Below are 21,295 nucleotides of genomic sequence, written 5' to 3'. Positions count from 1 at the left end.
CAGTGTGGTCTTGATCTATTCCTTGTTTCCTCAACTGTGTAAGGGTGTTCTTCCCATAGGTAAAAACTCTGGGAAGTGGATATGCGATGTTGGCAGGCTCCTGTTGTGGAACTTACAACCTTCACTGAAAGGCTTTAAGGCAGCAGCTACCTGTTGAATGTTATATTTAGGGGATTGAGACAGGGATCACTAAGAAAATACCACTACAACTAGCCTTAGTTAATTAATGCTGAGTGCTTTTTAAATCTGTCTGCTAAACAGTTCCAAAGCCAGGGCTGTACCTGAAACCTGACCGGTAAAATACCCGCTTGAATTTCAGCAATAGCTGCCTCAATGTGAGTGGTTGCTGTGCTGATATTTCTAAACCAAGGGGAAAAGAAAAAGGCAACTTCAAAAGCAGGAACTTAAGGGACTCCAAAAAACCCAACCTAGAAACTAATGGAAACTTAAGATACCTTAATTCAGATAATGTCCATCTCTCTCTAGCTCCGTATCTACACCTGGATGCACGTGAATGAGCACCATCAAGTGTTTTTACACGTGGATCAGATTTCCTCAGCCTTCTCAAGGTCCCAGCTCTCTCAGCCCTCCTGTTGCATGATTAGGCACCATTGGGGCCTGTTGAGAGCTGCTGTGTGTCTCTCTTGTAAGGAGGAGCTCAGAACTGGTGAGGTGCAGCTGCAGTGCTGGGGAACAACCTCCTGCCCTGACTTCCTGGGGATCATGTTCCTCATGCAGCCTGGGAGGCTGGCAGCTGCCTGTGCTGTGCCAAGCATCCCCAGGGCCTCAGTGCAGAGCTGGCCCCTCCCTGGGAGCAGAGCCTGGCACCTCTTTATGCTGAACTTTACGAGGCTCCCAGCAGCCTGGGGGTCTCTGCAAGCAGCACCCCCCACCCTCTCAGCCCCCTTGTGTCAGCCCCAAACATGCTGAGGAGGCACCAGCCCCTGTCCAGGTCCTTTACAGAGATGATGAGTAGGACTGCACCTAGTCCCACCTGGGCCAGGCCTCTAGCAGGACTTTGTGCCACTGGCCACCCTGCCCTGAGCCTGCCTGCCCAGGGAGTTTTCAGTAAACCTCTCTCGCCTGTACTTCATCCACGTGTCCCTGAGGATGGTCCAGGAGATCTAATGAAAAGCTTTACCGAAGTCAAGGGAAGTGACATTTCTGTCCTTCCCTCATCCATCACCTGGCTGTAGAAGGCTCCCAGGTTGCTTCCTCTCCCAGTGCCTGTTATGAGGAAGCCAAGGGCACAACCTAAAGGTAAAATACTGCTGTCACCTCTGTAAGCTGTGCTCATCCAGGGATGTGACTGCAGAGCTTACTCTGCCCCAGCTGCACTGTCAGCTGCAGCTGCTCTCAGTGCTGCAGCTCCTGCCCTGTGCTAGGCAAGCTAGTGGTGCAAATCCTGCTCCAGGGTCAGCTCTGGTTTGCATTCCTGCTCTCAATTCTGTGCCCATGCGGTTCCACAACCATCCAGCATTATGTGGGATACTTCTCACCTCCCCCCATCATTTCTTCAGAAAATAAAGGGATTTTTCTTACCAACTTGGTTTTCATCAAGTGGTTGTCATTGTCTCCAAGCACCTGAACAGCTTTGCTTCAATATATTGGGCCAAGTACAACTGTACAAGGCTGGTGCACACCTGGAAAAAGCAGACCTGCCCAAAACACGAACTGAAGGGATGCAAGCAGCCCCTTGCAGGAACACAGCCATTGGACCCTTTATTTCTCTTCTGCTACTCCCTCAGACCTATTTTGTTATGCTGCATGAAGGAAATGCATGCCACAGGCTGGGGAGAACTGTGGTGTTTCACACATGGCTCTATCTTGAGTTGGAGCCACACAGAGGACAGATGCAGGCCTGAAAAATGCTCCATGTTGGCTACTCCCCCCCATCCTTTACAGTGCTCCGTTGGGGTGACTTGCTTTCCTCCAGCAGCACTTCTCCACAGGTCACAGAGGCTGACCCAAGATCAGCCAGCATTCAGGCTTCAGCTGGCACGGGGTGTGCTTTGGAAGCAGCTGGGCAACCCTGGCTTGAGTATTTGAAGGATGAAACCGAAAATAAACTAATATTCCTCCCTGAGCTTACAATCTGTAATAAAGTTACCGGAGAAGAAACAAAACAGGGCCAGGTGCATGTACAGCAGCCTTCTTCATGTGTTCAGGCACTGCCACTGTGTAAAACTTTGTGAAATGAATCAAAGCTGCAGCTTTAATAAAAGGGGTTCACTATATTCAAACTGAAGCATCACAAAATAGAATCAGTACAAAAATATACATACAGTTCTTTATTAAACAACTGTAAACACTTCACTGTAAAAATCCATAAAACTTTATAAACAAACATTTTGTAAATAGATTCTATACTACAATAAAAGAATTTTAACACAATTATTTACATGCAATACTGACAAATTTGGCACTTTCTGAAAAGAAATGTACAAAACACTTTGTCGTTTAAAAAGAAATTTGAAATTATAAAAACTCAGGGCATTACTATCATGCACTTTGCAAATACCTCACAAGCACTTATGGCACAGCTAGCAGAGAGCTCCAGGCTCTCATCAAGCTCTTTACTACAAGTTCAGATAACTTTTAATGTGCTTCCGTAAGTTTGTTGTAAAACTACCTGAACATTGTCAAGAATGAAGTCAAATGCCATATTCCAAACTGATTCCACAGATGACTGCATTAACCTGAAGGGAAAAAGGAAGAAGAGGCTGAAAATTACCACGACAGAACCAGTCCTTTTTACAATCAGTTTTGGTCTTCACCCTGGGAAACAAGATCCCAGCAGCTCCCCATGAATGGTACTTAGATTCAATCCTTTTAAAGCCCTCCCTCTCTGCTTAAATTCTCCAGGCCTTACTTAATGCCACTGATTCCTGGTGTGAGCAGTGCCACGGCAGCTTGTAAATGCTTGCATTTGGCAGTGGTGTGAGCCCATGACTAAAGTGCTGGGTGACCTTCCACCAACTTCATACTGAAGACCAGAAATGGAAAGCTTCTGAACCCTGATCTTTGCTTCATCATCCCAAGACAGAGATGCTATTTCTCTATTTCCCAACAAATGCCAAGGGCAACTGACACATTTAAATAATAAGAGTTTGGGGCACTATATTATTTTTTATATATTTTTTATTTTTTGTGTATTTACTGCTAAAAACAAAACCAAATCATGGATGCAACTATGAGTTCCCCTCTGATGTGAGGATGATCAGCAGCTACTAGAAGCAAACGAAGGAAACTCCCAAGGAAAAAAAGCAGCTCTGCACTCTCAGTATCCCTTCTAGATGCCTGTGCTGGCAGGAGAGCAGAGAGTTCTTACATTGAGAGCTTTGGACAGTGTAACATCACTATCATATGGGCAAGTGTGCATCACCTGGAGGGACACACTGCCATCTGGGCAGATCCAACACACAGGGACCAGGAATGGGACATGATGCTTTCTGAAGAGTTTTATAAGAATTTACAATACAGTTTCCATAAAACAGTTCATTGGGTGGTGCACTTCACATTTTCTAAGGCCTAAAGATATCCCATAATACAAAAGTCCAATGAACTTTCTACATTGCTGTAGTCTTTCTGTTTTTTTTTTTTCATTTTGTGAAACATTTTGTGAAACAGATCTACAACACAGAAATCTGTGTTAAGCATTAGTTAGTAACCAAGTAATAAATGGATTTGAGCCTCCTAACTCATGGGAAGAATCATAGGAGCACAATAAATAAGTAACAGGAATGGATTTAAAGGTTGGAGGTGAGACAGAATAGAGATACAGCAAGAGAATGAAATCAGGTCTAAGATGCCATGGAAAATGAACAAAAACAGGACAAAGAAAAGGGACAATGCTGTTGAAAACTACAATCTTTGTCTAGAAGACTGCTGCCCAGAGAAGCTGTGCATGCCCCTGCCCTGGAAGTGTTCAAGGCCAGGCTGGATGCAGCTCTGAGCAACCTGGTCAAAGGGAAGGTGTCCCTGCCCATGGCAGTGGAGTTGGGCCTGGGTGATCTTTAGGGTCCCTTCCAACCCAAACAATTCTGTCATTCTATGAAATACTACTAATTACTACTCCTAATTTTTCACAAATTACCTATTTTAACACTCCAACTTCTTCCCCCAACCCCAGTTTTTAAGCTTAAAAACCATTCATCAATGGCATGTCTAATGGGCTTGTAACCTCACAATGAAGCATCTAGTATATAAATTCTAACAAAAATAGTCTGAAGTTCAAAAATACTAGCAATTCAGTTACCTTTTCATGTACTTAACAACCAGATCTAACTTTTCCAAGTCTTTTTCTTCTATTAGATCAGTACAATATTTCACAACCTGTAGAATGTCTTCTTCCATAGGATCTGTAATAAAAAACATTTTAAAAAATGAGATCTTTAAGTATACTTAAGAGTATAATCACAGAATTACAGGAATACAACCGAAAGAAATTCTGCAGTGTCAACAAATCAGGGGCCAACCTGACAATTTCTATATTCCCACACATCTTGCTGACATCAGAAGCTGTGCACATAACAGGACTGCAAGGTCCTGAAATACCTATCTTGCAGACCTCTTTTTTCAGTAAGCACAACTGAAAGCAAAGACAGCATTAACCAAAGGGAAGAGAGACTAAAATTTAGAATGGAATGATTGTTTTGAAACTCTTAGGAAAATAATAATGTCCAGGGTAGGAAGGTCAAATTTCCCAGGGTTTTAATGAATTGCTTTGAAATAATTCAAATCACAGTTTAGCAAGAGTGCCACAGTTGCGCACTTTCTTTTTCCTAGGGCTCTTCCCAGCATTTATTTTGAAAAAACCCCAAGACCTGCACTCCTTTGCCTCTAAAATGACATCTTCATAGAAAAATATTAATTCTCTTTCAAGAGCTTTCATCTTAGTGGTTGCAATATGTTGGAAAAATATAGAAAACCTCAGACACAAGTAACATCAAGACAGAGGACAAGGGTCTGACACATGGGTTGAAGAGAGAGCATGTAAATTTTCATGATGTTAAGCAAGACACAGGAGCTGGCAAAACCACAGAGTAACAATTGGTAGAAAGAATCAAGTTCCTCCAAGACTGCCAAAGCGGTAAGGCATCAAGAGTACTGTGAAAAATAAGCAGCAAATGGAAGAGTGAAGGAGGAAGGAAGGAAGTACAAAAAGCCTATTAAAAGCAGTTTTCCTTGTGATGCATTGCAAGGTCATCCCCCGTGTGACATGCCGCACCTGAAATAGTCGTGATCCACTCTTTCAACAACGTCTTTACGTCGTTGAATTCCACAGCTCCAGCGAGGTTTGGGGCTTGCGGCCTGAAGGAGCCCGGCTGCTGCTCCGTCTGCACAGCTGATGGGCCTGAAGAATCTGAAGTTGAAGGAACTGCTTCTGGCTGTTCCAAACATAAAAGTGGATAATGCTCAGTCTGACAAACATGGTAACACCATATACATGCAGAGGTAAGTGTCAGTAAAGAATCCAGTATAGGAAACAAGGTACATTTGTGAACATGAGCTAAGTCTAAAGAAGCAGACGCAGCTTTAGGAAAGCTGTTACTGTTAAAAGTACCTGAGCAGCTGTTCCTTCTTGTTTCAAGAAGCCATCTATTAGCTTCTGTGGGCTTCCAGATGTAGCTGGCATGTTTTTTGCAGGGCTACCAACAAGTTTGTTTTTCAAAGGACTCTGAATCTTTTTTACAGGACTGACTGGATTTTTTTTCCGTGTTTTTTTCTTATTTTTCACAGTTGTGTGCTTCAGGTGAAGGAAAGGATTTTTTGACACTAAAAAACACAGGAATAGTCAGTGGTTGGTACATTTGAAATTTAATACTTTTCCATTGAAAGGGGAACCCTGTATCTTCCACAAAAATCTAAGCATCGCTTGAGAGAACACCGCTGAGATAAAGCAAGTTTAAGACACACACACACACACACACACACACACCCACACCATTCCAGATCCTAGCAAGGTTTTAAGTGTTTGAAAAGCACTGTTAGACTTTAAGTGTACTCAGAGGATACTCAGCTATTCATAAGCTTTTTAATGTGAGCATTTCAGTACTTGAATATAAGCAGCAGGTGAAATCTGAATCTACTGGACAAGTTGCCCTTGCCTCAGTCAGAGCACTGTCCCACCAGTGTTAAGTCCCCATAATGCTTTTATCACAGTTTATGAAGGAAATTGCTTTCATTCCATCATTCTAACATATCTGCATTAGCCCACTGGCTATGAAGCCAGAGTGTGATTATAATTACAATGCAGTGTTTAACTGGCAATCAACCCAATAACATTTCCAACCTATTATTATGAGAAAGCATATTCACAAGGAATTAGTCTTATTTCTTTCTACTGATTACAAAAAGGAGACCTGGATGATCAGCTTAGAGTAAACCCATGTGACTATCAGACATATGGTGAGATGTAGCACATCTCTAGCTGCCTGAAAGCCATGCCAGTGCTATGGGGTTCAGGCAACCATGTGAATGCTCCCTGAACAGAGTTTAACTAACTTAAGAAGATGAAATACTTTACATCACAAGACACATCAAGTTTAGATTCCATTCTGCAAACATATGGACATGGGTAAGTTTAGTGCTGCAGTCCCCATGAATTGAATTAATTACCCATCTGAGGAAAGCTGGGCACCTGTTTGCAAACTGAAACCACAGCTGGCTGTAACTGACAGTCTGTCAAAGATAAATACAGAGATTCAACTGAACACAGCATTTTCACAGAAGCTTTGGTTACATTTTCCCGTTTGTTATTTAGGGCTGCATAGGTGTTTGGATAGTAAACAACTCCTACACCAGAAGACTACTGCGCAACTGTATATTCTCACCTAAAGTGTTGGCAGGTTGCTGCTCTGATTGCTTTTGCCTTTGATCATATGCATCTTTCAGCTCTGCTTGCAACTCAGCAGGTAGTGCAGCAAAAACCTCAGGGTCCACCTGAAGAGTAACAAAAGATTCATTTAATTATTTTAGCAGTGAGCAAAACCGTTTGCTTCCTCCTAGGTCACTCACATAAGAAAGGTATTTATATTTTATGCCAAGCAAAAATAAATGAGATACAACTGAAACACTGTAAAACACACTGCACATTTTCTTTGTGTATTTTAGTTTGTAAAAATAATGAAATTCACATTTAGTGTTACTCTAATTATTTAATAAAATTACTATTATGAGCATATAATGCACTAACCATCCTTACTCATCTACTGATACCCAGTACAGCTGCATTAACAGCAGGATTAAGCCTAACTCAGGGAGCATCAAATTTCTAAACACAAACATAGTGACAATAAGACTTTTGTTCTTCTTTTTCTTTTGATACTTTTATTTCCTGCAAGCTGCTATATAACTCAAAATATTCTTGGAAATGATCTCAACTTTTTTAAGGACAGGAAAAGCCAAGTCCAGCTATGCCATATTTTGAACTAGCACAAAAGGGTTTAATTCTTTCCCCAAAGTTGTCCACCACTTGCTTAACTGATTAAAGTCCCTCACAACTGTCCCAGGGACTTGAATTCTAGACAAGAAATACTTTGATGCCAATTGCCAGACACACTCAGATGGACAAAATAAAAGGTCTTGTATTATCAGTTATTTTTTCTCATTGCATGTCTGAAGTAGCAAATCAGTGACAGACTCATATTCTATTTGGAGTCTGCCATTATTACTGGACAGTGTCTTCAGCTCCTAATCTTCAAAATCTAATTCAAAAAAAGCAAACCTAACATTTAGTGGATTAAATCTGCCAGTGGAAGAGTGCCCTTCATTTCACTGGTAAAATTCAGAAATGTGCACAAACAACAAAAAATTAGTCAAAACTACAATTACTATTCTAAGGGCACAATGCAATTTTTACCATTATCTGAGATACTGTATTTATTACATGTTAATCTGCATCTGTATTAAAATTTACCTCTTATTTTCAACCGAGTTTTCATTTTTTTTAAACCAAAATATGTATGCTATGTGACAGGAAGGTATGGTGTGCTATTCACTCACATGATGTCTAAATAATACAGATCATAAACACGAACCTGCTGCTACAGGTTAAAATTCATCAGTTTAGCACAAGTTTTTTCCATTTTTAGAACTCCATGAGTCAACACAAATTTTTCACCATGCAGAATATGCACTAATTGAATGAGGAAACAGGAACAGCTCTGACCTCCATTACCACATATATTGTGGAGAACAAAGCACTATAGTGTAATGCAGCCAATTACATCATAGGTGTTAAGTTACTTTTTTAAATATAGATTTTATTTAGTAAAACTTTTTAAAAAAGGTTAGTGTTCTCTCGTAAAGCATTCAAGAATCAAGAATTTTGAATGCTCTGAACTGACACTGTTTTTTGTGTACACCACTTAATCCATGCAGAAATAATGCAGTACATGGAACTGGATACATTCTTGCTATTATCCCATCACTGCCCTCTCAGAGTATAACATGGAAAAATTCACTCAGAAGAGCCATCAGTCAGATATAACTGGAGTTATATATCTCCAATAAAAGTGGAGTTTCAGGTAATTGATTGCACAGTCAGTGCCCTAACATTGTGACAGAGGTACGTGAAAGCTTTCACATTATGGACAACCTTGGTTTTATAAAGTCATGGATGACCTCAGCATGCAGCTATCAGTATTTATGATGTGTTTATATCAATTTCCTTAGGGGGAATCTATACCATGTCAACACAATGTAAGAACGAGGTGAAAACCTCCCACCACCAATTAACAGCACTACTACAAATGCCATTCATTTCTAGGCATCTGTAATAGTCACTTTTAGTCACTTATCCTTCTATAGGATTCAGGTTACAGAGATATACAGCTATTCTAAATTTTAAGATTACTTCAGCAGTTGATGGAAAGGAATGCAACCTATCTGTATTCCTTTTATAGGAGAACTTTACTTAACAAAGGAATTTTTCCACATGTTTTCTAATGAATAAATCACTATCAGCCAACTAACTTTGTACCTGATCATAAAAACTCAGCTCAGACAAAAGGAATGAAGGGTTGATAAACAAACCTAATTAAGCTATAAAAAAAAGATATAATTTACATCTGATGTAGCTAATGTACTCATTTTGGAGTGGTTGGCAGCATTTCTATATCCAAAACCTATTACTACTCATTTCACTGCTTCATGGGCCACAAAGCAGATTTAAATGTTTGTGTACAGTCATAGCATACACACTCCTACAAAGACTTTAAGAGAAAACAATGTGTCAAAGTATATTTAGAGTAAGATGGTATTCTTGAATTAAGTTCATTTTTGATTTTGACACAGAAAAAAATCCTCCTGTATTAAAGAACTGGGTTTAGCTATTTTTTTTTTTTCCTTGTTTTCTACCAAGCCTGCAGGAAGCTTTTCAACCATACTATTCTAAGTATTAAACTTGGACCTAACTCAGAAAATGAAAATTGTAAATATTAGTTCCCTTTCTGGCAACAAAGCTGAATGGCTTTCAGGAGAAAATTTGGAGTATGAGCATAAGGAACTCTCAAATAGACAGTATGGATATCCCTGACAAATAAATCGGAAGTACTCAATTCTTTTTGAACTACACCTTCAAACAAAAAGGCTGCTCTACTAAGTTGCTTTTTTGGATCAAGTAACTGAGTCACAAAATACATCAGTAGATAGAGACAGAAAAAACAGTGAAAAAAACTAGTGTAAAATGGATCCTTTTAAGAAACCTTCAAGAAGTAATGCTGTTTTAGAAAATAACAATCAATTCTTGACTACCAAATTATTAGACAATTATAGCATAAACAAACTAAAAGGAATTTCTATAGAAAAACATATGCAGTTACCATTTACCCAGAAAAACAGTACTGAATGGTAAGCCAAGCGTGCACTTCAGAGCACAGTCCAATTTAACACACATCTTTCTTATGGGCAGATGTAACCACAAAATCTGAAACAGCTGGGGCAGAGAGAGCTCAGATACCATTTGCACACTAATCCATAGTGGAAACCGAACTTTGCAGTTCAGGAATAAAAAGTGACACAACTGTTGCTGAACCAATGAACTTGAATCAAGATGAGGAAATTACAGTAGCAGAATAGACTACACTTTTTTAAAAATAACAATTATGCATTAAGCATTAAGTGAAAACAGGACAGGAATTTCTACATTATTTTCTCAGGATTTTTTATCAGCTAAGTAACATTATGCCTTAGAAACAGCAACAAATCTCCATAAATGTGTTTAAGTGCTAACCCTTCATTTGAGAACAGCAAAGGTGCAATGACAAACATAAGAACACTGCTCCACTTTAAATAATGCATATGCAAGATAGTGTATATCTGGGTAACCCAATCTTTCATTTATTTTTTTTTCAAATTTTTACACTACATTTGTTTAGCACCATCTTGGACTGAAGGGTAGAATTACATTAGAAACATCATTACTATTACCTGCTGCCCCTTCAGGTCCCTGTTTTGACAAACATCTTTGCTCTTTTCTCATCCTGGACATGCTAAGCATGAGTCCATTTAAAAACTATGGAGATTTGCACAACTTTTAGCCATGACTGCCCTTCTCTCAGGAATGTGATACAACCACAACTACAGAAGAAGCTAGTAAGAGTTGGCTTTACCCCATCAGAACACACACTTAAACACAGTGAGTCTCCTGTGACTTAGCTAAGCAGATTTTAGGACTGTTTCAGACTTACAGTTCAGTGTAACTCAGCTGCAATGCAGAAAAAGGACTATTTACAGACTGAATTGCAAAGCAAACCATGTATGAGGGGGTTTTACATTAAACAGCAGCAAAAACATAGGCATACTGATGACTACAATCTTCAATAAATATTATCATGCTACAATTCTGACAGACAATGTAACATTTAAAAGCAGACTTTAAAAGATATTAAAGGACCATGAACAATCTTGGGAAGCCATAGGTTGTAGTTAATGCTGTCTCAAGAAAGAGCTTTTAACATTCAATAGATGAAAAGTTGTTTATTGATACCGTGCAAACATCCTACCTGTGAGAAAGCTGGCAAGGCTATTACATTGATTCCCATATTGGTATTTGGTTCTTGGAGCTCTGGTATTTGTAAAAGCACTGTCCCCACTGGTTGTGACAGAAGAGCAGAGTTACATCCATTTATTGGCTCTTTTTTGCTCTCTCCGTAACTCTCTCCTTGCTGAATGGTGCATATTTGCTCTACTTGTTCTCGGAGATCAGGTGGCAGAGCTTCTAGCACTGACTTATCTAGCTGCATAAAGCATATAAAAGCTTTTAGATTTTTCCAAGGAATAGATAACAGAGTTATTTTAGTCAAGAAATTAGTTATCCAGTTCCTGAATTTTACAAAACCCACTAAATTTTACCTTGTGTATGCAAACATCCTTAGGAACCTGACAAGCCACACTCTGCAGCCAACAAAGTATCATTTAAGACTAAGCAGCTCAGTAAATATGAATGCTCAGTTTTATCTTTCCAATGTTCACTCTTCTTATCAAAAATTATAGATACAGTTTTCGCTATAGATACCTAATGATAAGGAAACCAAAATTCCGAGTTCAAATTATATAGGCAACACATTGATATGAATACCGAACTGGTGTTTGGCACAAAGCTGTAAGCAATTAATTTCTTTCTTTATACAGTTCCAGGGTGCATGTTACTGATTTACTTTAGTGGTATTATATATATTTGCATACTGACAGACTCTTGCCAGAGTTGGATGTTGAAATAAGCTTTTACTGACTATCACTTATTCACTTGAAACAACTGAGATGACCCCTCAGTGTCCAGAAGTTGTTGTGTACAATGACAGCTGCACAAGTGACTGAAGGAATACAACTGACAAGCAGATGTATAGCACCATTTTCCTCACAAATAAAATTTGAATAAAACTATGTAGAGAAATGCCAACATTTGCCTGTAAGTTCTGCTAAGCAAGACTTCACAGCAGTGTTAGAATAGCTTATCTTTTAGCTTTAAGAAGAATATTTGGAGTTTATGACCAGATTCTGGACTTACAGAGAAGAACCACAAACATTTATGAAAGCCTACTTGGTTTGGTAACTGAGAGGTTTTGATGAAAGCTGTCTGTACTGTTAATCACTTCATTTACTCTTGTATGTTCTGTTTATATTCACTCATTCCAAATTTGCTGCATATACAACTCCATAATCATATCCTGGGAATCTTGGGTGTAAAATATCTTGCTGTTACTTTCCTAGCACACAGTGTACAAACAGCAGCATATCACTAACTCTCACCACTCCTTCCCTGTACTGAAATTTTTATTACATTCCATATTATAATATGATTAAAAGCAGAAAGTAAGACATTGTGCCATAAGGCCACGAAAGTTTTAGGAACTCTGTTGTACAGCCAGTGCATTTTTCACTTGTTTATACATATTCCTCCTATTGCAGACTCTGAGTGTACAGAGCTTCGCATTGTTAGTCAAGTTACTTTTAGACCCTGAGCTGGCTTGGGTATTGCATTATAGGAGCAAGTTTGCAATCAGAAGCATAACTTGCTTCTTAAAAATGGATAAATATTTGAGAACGTTGTTAAGATGCTTTAACAGATTCACTTTTACAGAAAAGCAAGAAAACCTGCTTATACCTAAAACACCTACAGAATTCTGTGCAGCTGGTTCATAGCAGACCCTTCTAACAGATGTCTACTTAAATAGCATGTGGGGTGGAAATAACAAAGGGTCTCCCTTTGGAAAAACGCCCCCCAAAAAATCCCCAAATCCCACAGAAATATTTTACTTAAATGGAGATTGCTCTCCTCTCATCTAAATAGTGCTATCCTGTACAAATGTTAAGCGTGCATCCTAACTTCAACATTATTTATTCTATTAAGGCAAAATATTTTTGCATCAATAACATCTACTTACTGTACACTGTACTTTACTGGAACTCTTTATTTTAAAAGAGCACCTTTTGGGCCTATCCAAATAAGACAGACAATCCCAAATATAGTGCAGATGTTTCATATTCTCAGGTTTTACCTGGGAAGCAGATGGAACCTCTATACTCAAATTGAGCCTGGATTTTACACTGATAGGAGAATGCATGCCATTCCATTTGACAGCAGACTCGGTGTTGTCAGCATTAGAATTGAGACCAGAGGTGAGATTGGTACCACGAGACGGAAGAAAAGTGCAAGTTCTTGAATTAGAAGATATTTCAAGGTCCATAGCAGCCACAAATACTATACATATGGAAACAAAATACAGAATGATCACCTAACAGTTAAAAGTACTCTGAAGATTCAGGATGCAGTGAAGGTAATTTCTAGTGTTATTTGCTGAAGAGTTTTTACACAATATACAGCATAATCATAACACCTTCTATTTCAAAGTATCCTCTGTTACTATTAACTAAAACAACAACAAAACAAAAAGATTGGAATAATCTTACATAAAATTTTGATAGTAGCATTTTCATTTGCAGCAGCAAACCCTACTCCCAGAAAGTTTATGTTGCATTATTTATACTGGTATAATATTAAGCAAGTATTACAAAAGGTGATCTATGTTGGGTCTGATCATTATCACACATGCCAAGTACAAAGCTTACTGACCTTCCTTATGTTCTTCTTCTGAGCGCTTTTTTGCTTTCTGAACATGGAAAAGATCAATAACTGAATGTGATCCACCAGGTAAATGTCCAGATTGCACTGTTGAGTGAGCTGAAGTTGTTTTACTGATGGGAACTAGCTGCTGTACCTGAATTCCAACCTAAATCCAAAACATAAATGCATTCATTTAATGACGTTTAAAAAGAAATAAAATACAATTAAAAATCTGCAATTATATCATAATAGCATTGCCTTCTTTGGAATTGGCTGCCAGTTGGGGGGGGGGCAGAAGATAAATAAAAATATATTGAAATACACATAAAGGACCACTAAAAACATCCCAAACAAATCCCAGGATTATCCACCAAAATCCAACAACTAAAAAATTACAAAGATACTACCATCTTAACTTCTCTGATATACAAAAGTGCTGTCAACAGGATGATGAAGCAATGTGTTTGTTATGAAATTTCTTAGACACTAACAAACACAGAAATATTGACAAGAATGTGATTAGTATTAAATCTGGCTACCTCCCATTGCTTTTCCCCAAGGATAATCTATACTAAATCCATCACTTCAATCTACAAATAAGAAAAATACTATTGTTTCACTTGTAGACACTGTCTTTGCAAAGTCTCAATGGATGAAAGTACTTTGGGATAAGTAGTCTTTTTCAGATGAGGTGCTCCTTATTTTTCATTTAACTTTTAAATACCTAATCAACAGGGGTTCAAAAAGTGTGTCTAATTAAAAATGCACTGATGCAATGTGTGAGTTAATTGCCAATCCTCCATAATTTTAAAGAAAAAAAACCTCACACTTAGAAAAAATTGTGTATGGGACTCAGAAAGCATGAAGGAGCTAGTACATATATTTCCACCAGGTTTTCTTCTATAATTACATAGTAAAGACTTTGTTTATTAACACTTTCTTAGTTGCAATAATGAGATAATATCATCACTGTAAAAAGTTCTTCTTTGTGCTTTTATCTTTTGTCTTTGAAGTATTTTTCTAGGTTTGAGTTCCAGAACTTAAATGAAACCTTTGGAGTACTGTGTTTGTTGTGTTATACAACTTTGCCTTTTAGGACAGGAGTTTGAGTGTTAGGTGAAATCTATGGTACAATTGAGTGCATTTATCTCCCAAGTGTGGGCAAACAACTAAGGGTATCAGTTCAGGATCATTCCTAGACAGAGACAGAAAAAACCCACTTTCAAGCATGACTCACCTCATGTGTAAAAAAGGCTTAAAGGGACTAGCTCCCATATAGACATACATATTGGGAGTGTCTGAAATCAGCTGAAAGGAGAACCACTGAGGGATGACCCTAGATGGATCTGAACTTGATTACATAATCTAGAACTAAATGGCCCCTACAGAACTCGAGAGAGCCACCTGGTCAGCAGCAATTAGCTGCTTTGTAAAACATCACGTCCAGCATCTAGGGGATACTACCTTTATATTTGAATCCTCTCAAAAAAAAAAAAAATCAAGTGAAATAGAATGTCATCACAAGTCAAAGACAGCAAAACAAAAAGACAAGAAACAAGAAAAAGACAGGGACAGGATGGTAAATATTTCCTCAACTCCAAGCCAGGGAACTGACTTTGCAAGGCAACAAAGCCTATACACAATATAGAATATTGTGAATCAAAATTCTATATCCAGATGACCAATTCCTACAAGTTTGTTTTAGAAATCCTCTGTGTTCCATTGTGACAAATGGCTGAAGTTAAAATAGTGGCATCATGGGGTCACATTGCTGTGACAAAACCACTGAGATGAGCAACAGTGTTCTAAAATAAATCATGAATCAAAAGAGCCAGAAAATCACCTACAAACAAAGGCCAAACCATGAACTGGTACCTTTTCTTGCTCTAAGACTTGCAGTCTAGAACAAAAGCTCCTTTAATCTCTATCTTTGATTGGCATGACAAGCAGTATTTATATTAGTTACATAACTAATACACGTGCAAAAGTTGTCAGAAAATTCTAAGCCAAAACAAAACATGCTGATAGAACTGTAGAGGATACAGACTTAATTTGTTACCTGTTTTTAAGTTGTGGATTCATTTATACCACATTAATTTTTTTACATGTATGGCTTTGTAACCATATTTTTCAAAGGTTACAAAACATAATATGATTGCATACACTAATTTACATAAGCTTTGTATTATCTACACATTTGTAAAAGTCTGGTTATCTACCATGGGGAACTGATAATGCACAAAAGACAACAAAGAAGGTTGATAAAGAGAATGAATTTCCATTTTCCCATTACTCACCCCTCGCATATCAGATATGTTCAGTTTCATTGTGTGAAACATGTTCAGAGTTTCTTTCCCAATTACTTTTGCACTGTCTGTTGCATGGTCTAGAGTCACAGTCCTGAAAAGAATAAACAAGTATTGTTCAAAAGGAAACTCATTCACTAATCCTAAAGACAACAATTCTGCATTTGTTCTAGAGAGAATCTAAAAGAAAGACAGATCATAACTTCTTGGCATACAGAAACGGAACACTTTTTATTTGTTCCCTGGATTCTTTTCAAAGGTAGTTAAAATTAAGCATGGTCTACAGAAAAAACAAAAAAGCAGATTACTTCCTAACTGAACATTCTCAGTGTGCAGTCCACATATTAAATGGTCAAATTTAGTATAGACTTACATACATGCAATCTATTGAAACCAGACAAAAAGTTTCACAAGAAGTTTAAAGTTTGCACAAAAACACACTCCTGCACTTCTTTCACTCAAGCTTGGTTAACAAGAGAGTTTGCTCAGTACTATTTCTGTTGTCAAATGTGAAATGTCTACAGCAAGAGTTCCAAAAGGAACTCGGAGGGAAAGCAGATATAGGCATATGCATGTGGATTACAAACAATGAGGAATTCAAATTAATGGGAAGTGACTTTAAACAACATTCCAAATTATCTTAAGCCACGGGCAATTTTTTGCAACAAGTCTCACAAAGCAACCTGGCTGCGAGTTTAACAAACCACCACTTGAGAGTCTGGCAGGGCAGCAGCAGTGCTTGGTAGTTCTGGATTCCCTAATGGCCTAACCTTTGACACAGGTAAGGACAGAATTTCACGTGGCTCATCAAATGTATGTGAGTGATGTAAAGTCTTCTGACTGAAATAACTGATGCAGTTTTAGCTCTGATGGAGTGGGCTCTATCAACAAAATGAAGTTTGGTGTTTTGACAGGGTGCCATCCTGACAACTTACTAAATGCTTTGATGGTATTCTGCTTTTGAATCTGTCAGAAACCACCATGAACAGCGATCTCTGGAAAGGTCTAGTTCTGCCAATATGAGAAGGAAAAATCTTCCTACTGTGAACAATATGAAGATCTCCCTAAGCTTTACAGGTGAGTATTTTTAAGAAAAAGGGGATCAATATCGCTATGAATCTAAAGGCATACAACATTTCAGGAAAGTATTTTAAAAAGGTCTATGCTGTACTATCAGAACTGGATTTCAGAAATGAAGTAAAAATACTATCATCTCAAAAGCTGAATTTGATTTTAAGCATGTCTCCAAGTCTGAATCCTGTGTAGTATTATGATAATTATCCTAGGGAATCTTGACCTGTAGGATGAGAATGCACAGCAACCCATTCACCTGTGAGGCAAGGGGGAAATAAACAGGTCATAAGCTATAGCTACAGAGAAAATCTTAAACTGAAGAGAGAAACCAGTCACTTGGGGGAACAACACTGAGATTCTAATTCATTTCCTTGGATGCAGCTTCTGGAGTTTACCCTTCTGCTGCTAAAAAGCCTTTCACTGGGCTGAACAGAAATGCTCTAACAAAGACAGAAATACAACACCTACAGCATATCCTGGATTGACTGGGGTTGACAAAGTCATCGCAAAGCCAGAAACAGAAACAGAGACACCACCAAACAAAATCCCAGCATCTGAACAGATATAGTGATGTGTGAACAATTTTGCATTCTTGGATGCCCCCTCACCTTACTGAAGACTTCATGAATTAGGGAAATTTCAGGGCATGTGCACATTAGTATGCCTGACCACAGAAAAGGGGTCCAAAACACTGATCTGTTCATGAAAAAGCAGTCTGACACTAGTTCCAGTAAAGGAGGAATAAAGCTCTATCTCAACACACACTCAATACTAAAGATATGTTCTTAGGCTGCTAGGAGTAAATCTTCAGCTTGAAGAATTCAGGATAGCCAGAAGAATAAAGTACAGACTGATGGATTTTCTTCTTGATATATATATATATACACACACCAGTCCTAAAAGGCAGTGAGTTTCTTATAGTGAAACATGAATTTTGTAGTTTCAAAGGCAACATTGTGAATCAAAATTCTGCTTCTACATCCAGATATTACACAGCTGAATTCTGTGTAACAAGATCACAAGTATGTGACAGGCTCTATGCATTCAAGTCCTGCTGTTGAACTCTAACCCACTGAAAGAACTTCTGGGTACATGGTGTGACTCTTGGGGATGATGCTGTGCAAGGCCAACACTTGGACTTGATGATCCTTCGGGGTCCCATCCACCTCAGCATATTCTGTGATCTGTGAACTCCACCACCTCTTCTGTTATCAGCAACTCTGACCAAATGACCCTTCAGTTTAGGAGGGATTAGTCTACTACAACCACCTGAGATGGAAGGAAAAGTAGAAAAGACCTATCGTCTCACAAAAGCCAGGAACATCCTGTACTGAAGGAGCAACTGCTTTGATACAGAAACGTATCCCTGAAGAATGTATGTGTATTCAGAAGTTTCTGTAACAATCTTGTATGAAATCTTGTACGAAACAGCATGTGATACTCTATGCCTAGATTATATCCCTATGTTTTCAGCATGCAAGTATAAAAATAAAATTCAGATTAAAAATATTTAGTCAACATCATCCTGTTTATCAATAAGAAACAAAGAACAATGAATAGGAGTAAGAGCACTGCTTGTGGAAGCTGAAGGTCGTACTCCTTTGACAGGCAGAATAATTGGGTTATCCCATTTTCTCAGGGATGGGCAGCCACTACAGGGAGCATCTTGATGAGATATGCTACGGGGAGCCCAGGTAGAAAGAGACTTTATTACATTGATAGGGATACACAAGAAATCAAAGGCCCTTCTGATGAGGAACTTACACGTACATGAAGAAATGTAACTGCAAAGGTCAAGAGACCTGAACAGATTGCCTTCTTGAACAGCTGAAACATGAGGCACAGTCTTTGACCTTATTTTAAGATTCAACTTTCTAAGCTCCACTTCAGAACTTCACTGTCTTTTCTAGGACCAAAAAAATTCTCTGCTGGTAGAGACTCACTGGTAAAACAATGGAAAAGGTAAGATTCAATACTAACAAATTTGTCTGTACTAAGATGAATGACTGCAGTCCAAAGTGCCTGATGCCAGCTCCAATCTTCAGAATTCAAAGTGGCCTCGCAGTCTTCTGCAGCAAGTCATTCTGCAAATATTGTCATAGATCCCACGCACTCTAGACTTGGAGGACTACTGTACTATCAGACATCTTCATTGACAAGTACAAAGCACAATTTTCTCTGAGAACTGACTCCAACCACAGTTAGTATGAAACTCAACCAGGAATAGCAGAAAGCCGCTCAAGAAAAAGGAAAGTACTCAACATCACACAGCTTAGGGAGAGAACACTATGCAGCACCAGAGCCTTTCAACTCGGCTTGCTATTGAAAGAAATAAATGCTGCTGCATGTGTATCATAGTGCAGGATGTAAGTATGTCTCCTTCAAACACTGTAAGAAAACCCTCATGTCCAATACTGTGCAAGCTGGAGAAAGCTACACCAGTAATATATAAGCACATATGTATTACTGATAACCAGAACACCACAAATGTACAACCCAAACAGAGGATTTTTGATAATAAGATTCTACTTCTTATTTTGGTGAAAGAGAAGTACTAAGCACTTTGAAATTTCTGTCCTGTCTTCCTATAAATTTTAGATCCTGCAGAAATGCTTTCATGCCTATTGGTTACCTGGCAATATTGTCACAGATTCCATGACCTCCATATTTTGCAGGCTCCACTGGTGCTCCAGCCTTTCTGACCATGATTTTAAGGGTCAATCGTTTACCCTTCATACCAGCAGCTTCAAGTCTACGCTGGATTTCTTCTGAGAGGCTCAGAAGGAAAGCTTCTGCTTCCTTAGGCTGAAGGGGAAAAGCAACATGTTTGGATAATTACTAGTTTTCAAATACTGAAGGTAAATCACTAAGGGTTAATACAATCCAGATTGTGTAAACTGAAAAGAGCAAGCTGACTCACAGGCAATTGTCTCATTTAACTTCAAGTGTTTTGTTTGCATTGTAGGTTGCTGAAGTTAGGTGAGATGGTAGATTCCTATCCTAACGCTGAAAGAAGTCTTTAAAAAATGTATTTAGAAACCCCAACACAGTATTGCAAGTCTAACTTTAAGCAAAAACCTAGAAGATGAAGAGCGCATGACCAAAAATATTTTTCACTGTGAGGAAGTGAAAAGCAGTGCTGCTCAGGGAAGTTTGCAGTCTTCATCCTTGAAGATTTCCAATGCCAGACTGGATAAAGTCCTGAACAACTGGTCTGATTTATTAGCTTCCCCTGCTTTGAGCAAAGGGCTGGACTACACATCATCAGGTCTCTTCAAACTCAATTTTTTTCCTGTAATTTCTATAAATATTCAAGATCTCAACAAAATGTTGAGTTACTTTTTACATACAGTTTTGTTAATAACACTCCCCCCCAAACAATATCCGTAAAAAGTCTAATAAAAATGTTGTACTAGAGCAGCTGGTGCTTATTTCAGGCACTGGCATCTTCGAATAATCAGTATTTAAATGGAAGAGATGCTAGGTGCTGACAAACCTACTGCAGTTCTCTTTTTCTGTACCAGACTTGTATAACGAATGCAGAAAAGCCAGCTAATTTTGTGCAAGCTTCTTTTCAGTCCAATACTTTTACAGTCTCTCCTCCTAGTTTATCGTTTGGTCTCCTACTTCTTCATTTTCCTCATTTCTATTTCATGGCTAAGATGGTGCTCTAACAGATCAAAGTGTAAGTGAAAATAATCAGAATATGAGAAGATTCTTCTATGGCTGAAAGAAGTCACCGCAAAAAAGAAGTTTAATTTACCTGTGTAAACCTTATTCCATAGTTGATTTCGGCTGAAACAGATTTTCTTTCTTTTTCTGTACGAACAGGTCGGTCATCCAAACCACGACAAAATCTGTAGAGCATTTGTCCTGTTTTTGGACCAAATTCTTTTTGTAGTTTTGACATTGAAGCACACTGCAGATCTCCACAAGTTTTAATTCCCAAAGAAGCCAGCTTAGATTCCATCGTCCTGCCAACTCCTAACAACAAAGCAATCACTTCTGTTAATCTTATACAATTCAAAGCCAGTGAGGTTCTGGTTACATACAATTTTTATTTTTAAACCTACACTAAGTCCTATCAAATTAACAAATAAATACATATAAAATAAATTCTCCTCCATAAAACATGGTTTAAATGGAAATTTTTGCTCTCATCACCTGTGTATCTTTAATCTGTTTCATATGTTTAGTTTAAGATGTTATACTGCAGCATGTTTGTTTATTTTTGAGTAAAATATGAATGACTCCTGCTTGGAAATTGTCTTGACAAGGTACTGCCAGTTACAGATTATATCGCTCTGAATCCCCACAACAACTCAGTCCAAAAAAAGTGTCCAAT

The 21,295-nt window shown here is 38.4% G+C and overlaps 1 protein-coding gene across 5 annotated transcripts in view; it reads right to left on the bottom strand.

Annotated features, from left to right (window-relative positions):
* Window positions 1-2,278: 2,278 nt before the first annotated feature.
* REV1 (REV1 DNA directed polymerase) overlaps window positions 2,279-21,295 on the bottom strand; it is a 58,741-nt gene continuing 39,724 nt past the window's right edge. For all 5 annotated transcript variants that reach the window (XM_085054899.1, XM_085054891.1, XM_085054880.1 and 2 more), the window contains 11 exons: window positions 20,714-20,934; window positions 19,583-19,755; window positions 15,868-15,970; window positions 13,580-13,736; window positions 13,005-13,207; window positions 11,010-11,243; window positions 6,837-6,945; window positions 5,567-5,778; window positions 5,231-5,390; window positions 4,259-4,361; window positions 2,279-2,699 (listed from right to left, as the gene is read on the bottom strand). In XM_085054899.1, coding sequence (XP_084911025.1) covers window positions 2,588-2,699; window positions 4,259-4,361; window positions 5,231-5,390; window positions 5,567-5,778; window positions 6,837-6,945; window positions 11,010-11,243; window positions 13,005-13,207; window positions 13,580-13,736; window positions 15,868-15,970; window positions 19,583-19,755; window positions 20,714-20,934 — 1,787 coding nt within the window. In that variant the 3' untranslated portion in view covers window positions 2,279-2,587. The remainder of the gene's footprint in view (window positions 2,700-4,258; window positions 4,362-5,230; window positions 5,391-5,566; window positions 5,779-6,836; window positions 6,946-11,009; window positions 11,244-13,004; window positions 13,208-13,579; window positions 13,737-15,867; window positions 15,971-19,582; window positions 19,756-20,713; window positions 20,935-21,295) is intronic.

Source organism: Lichenostomus cassidix, chromosome 1, assembly GCF_008360975.1.
Source record: "Lichenostomus cassidix isolate B80296 chromosome 1, HeHo_3.0, whole genome shotgun sequence".
In the NCBI taxonomy this organism is placed as follows: domain Eukaryota; kingdom Metazoa; phylum Chordata; class Aves; order Passeriformes; family Meliphagidae; genus Lichenostomus; species Lichenostomus cassidix.
Note: the sequence above shows the minus strand (reverse complement) of the source record. Positions and strands in the feature narration are given on the sequence as shown.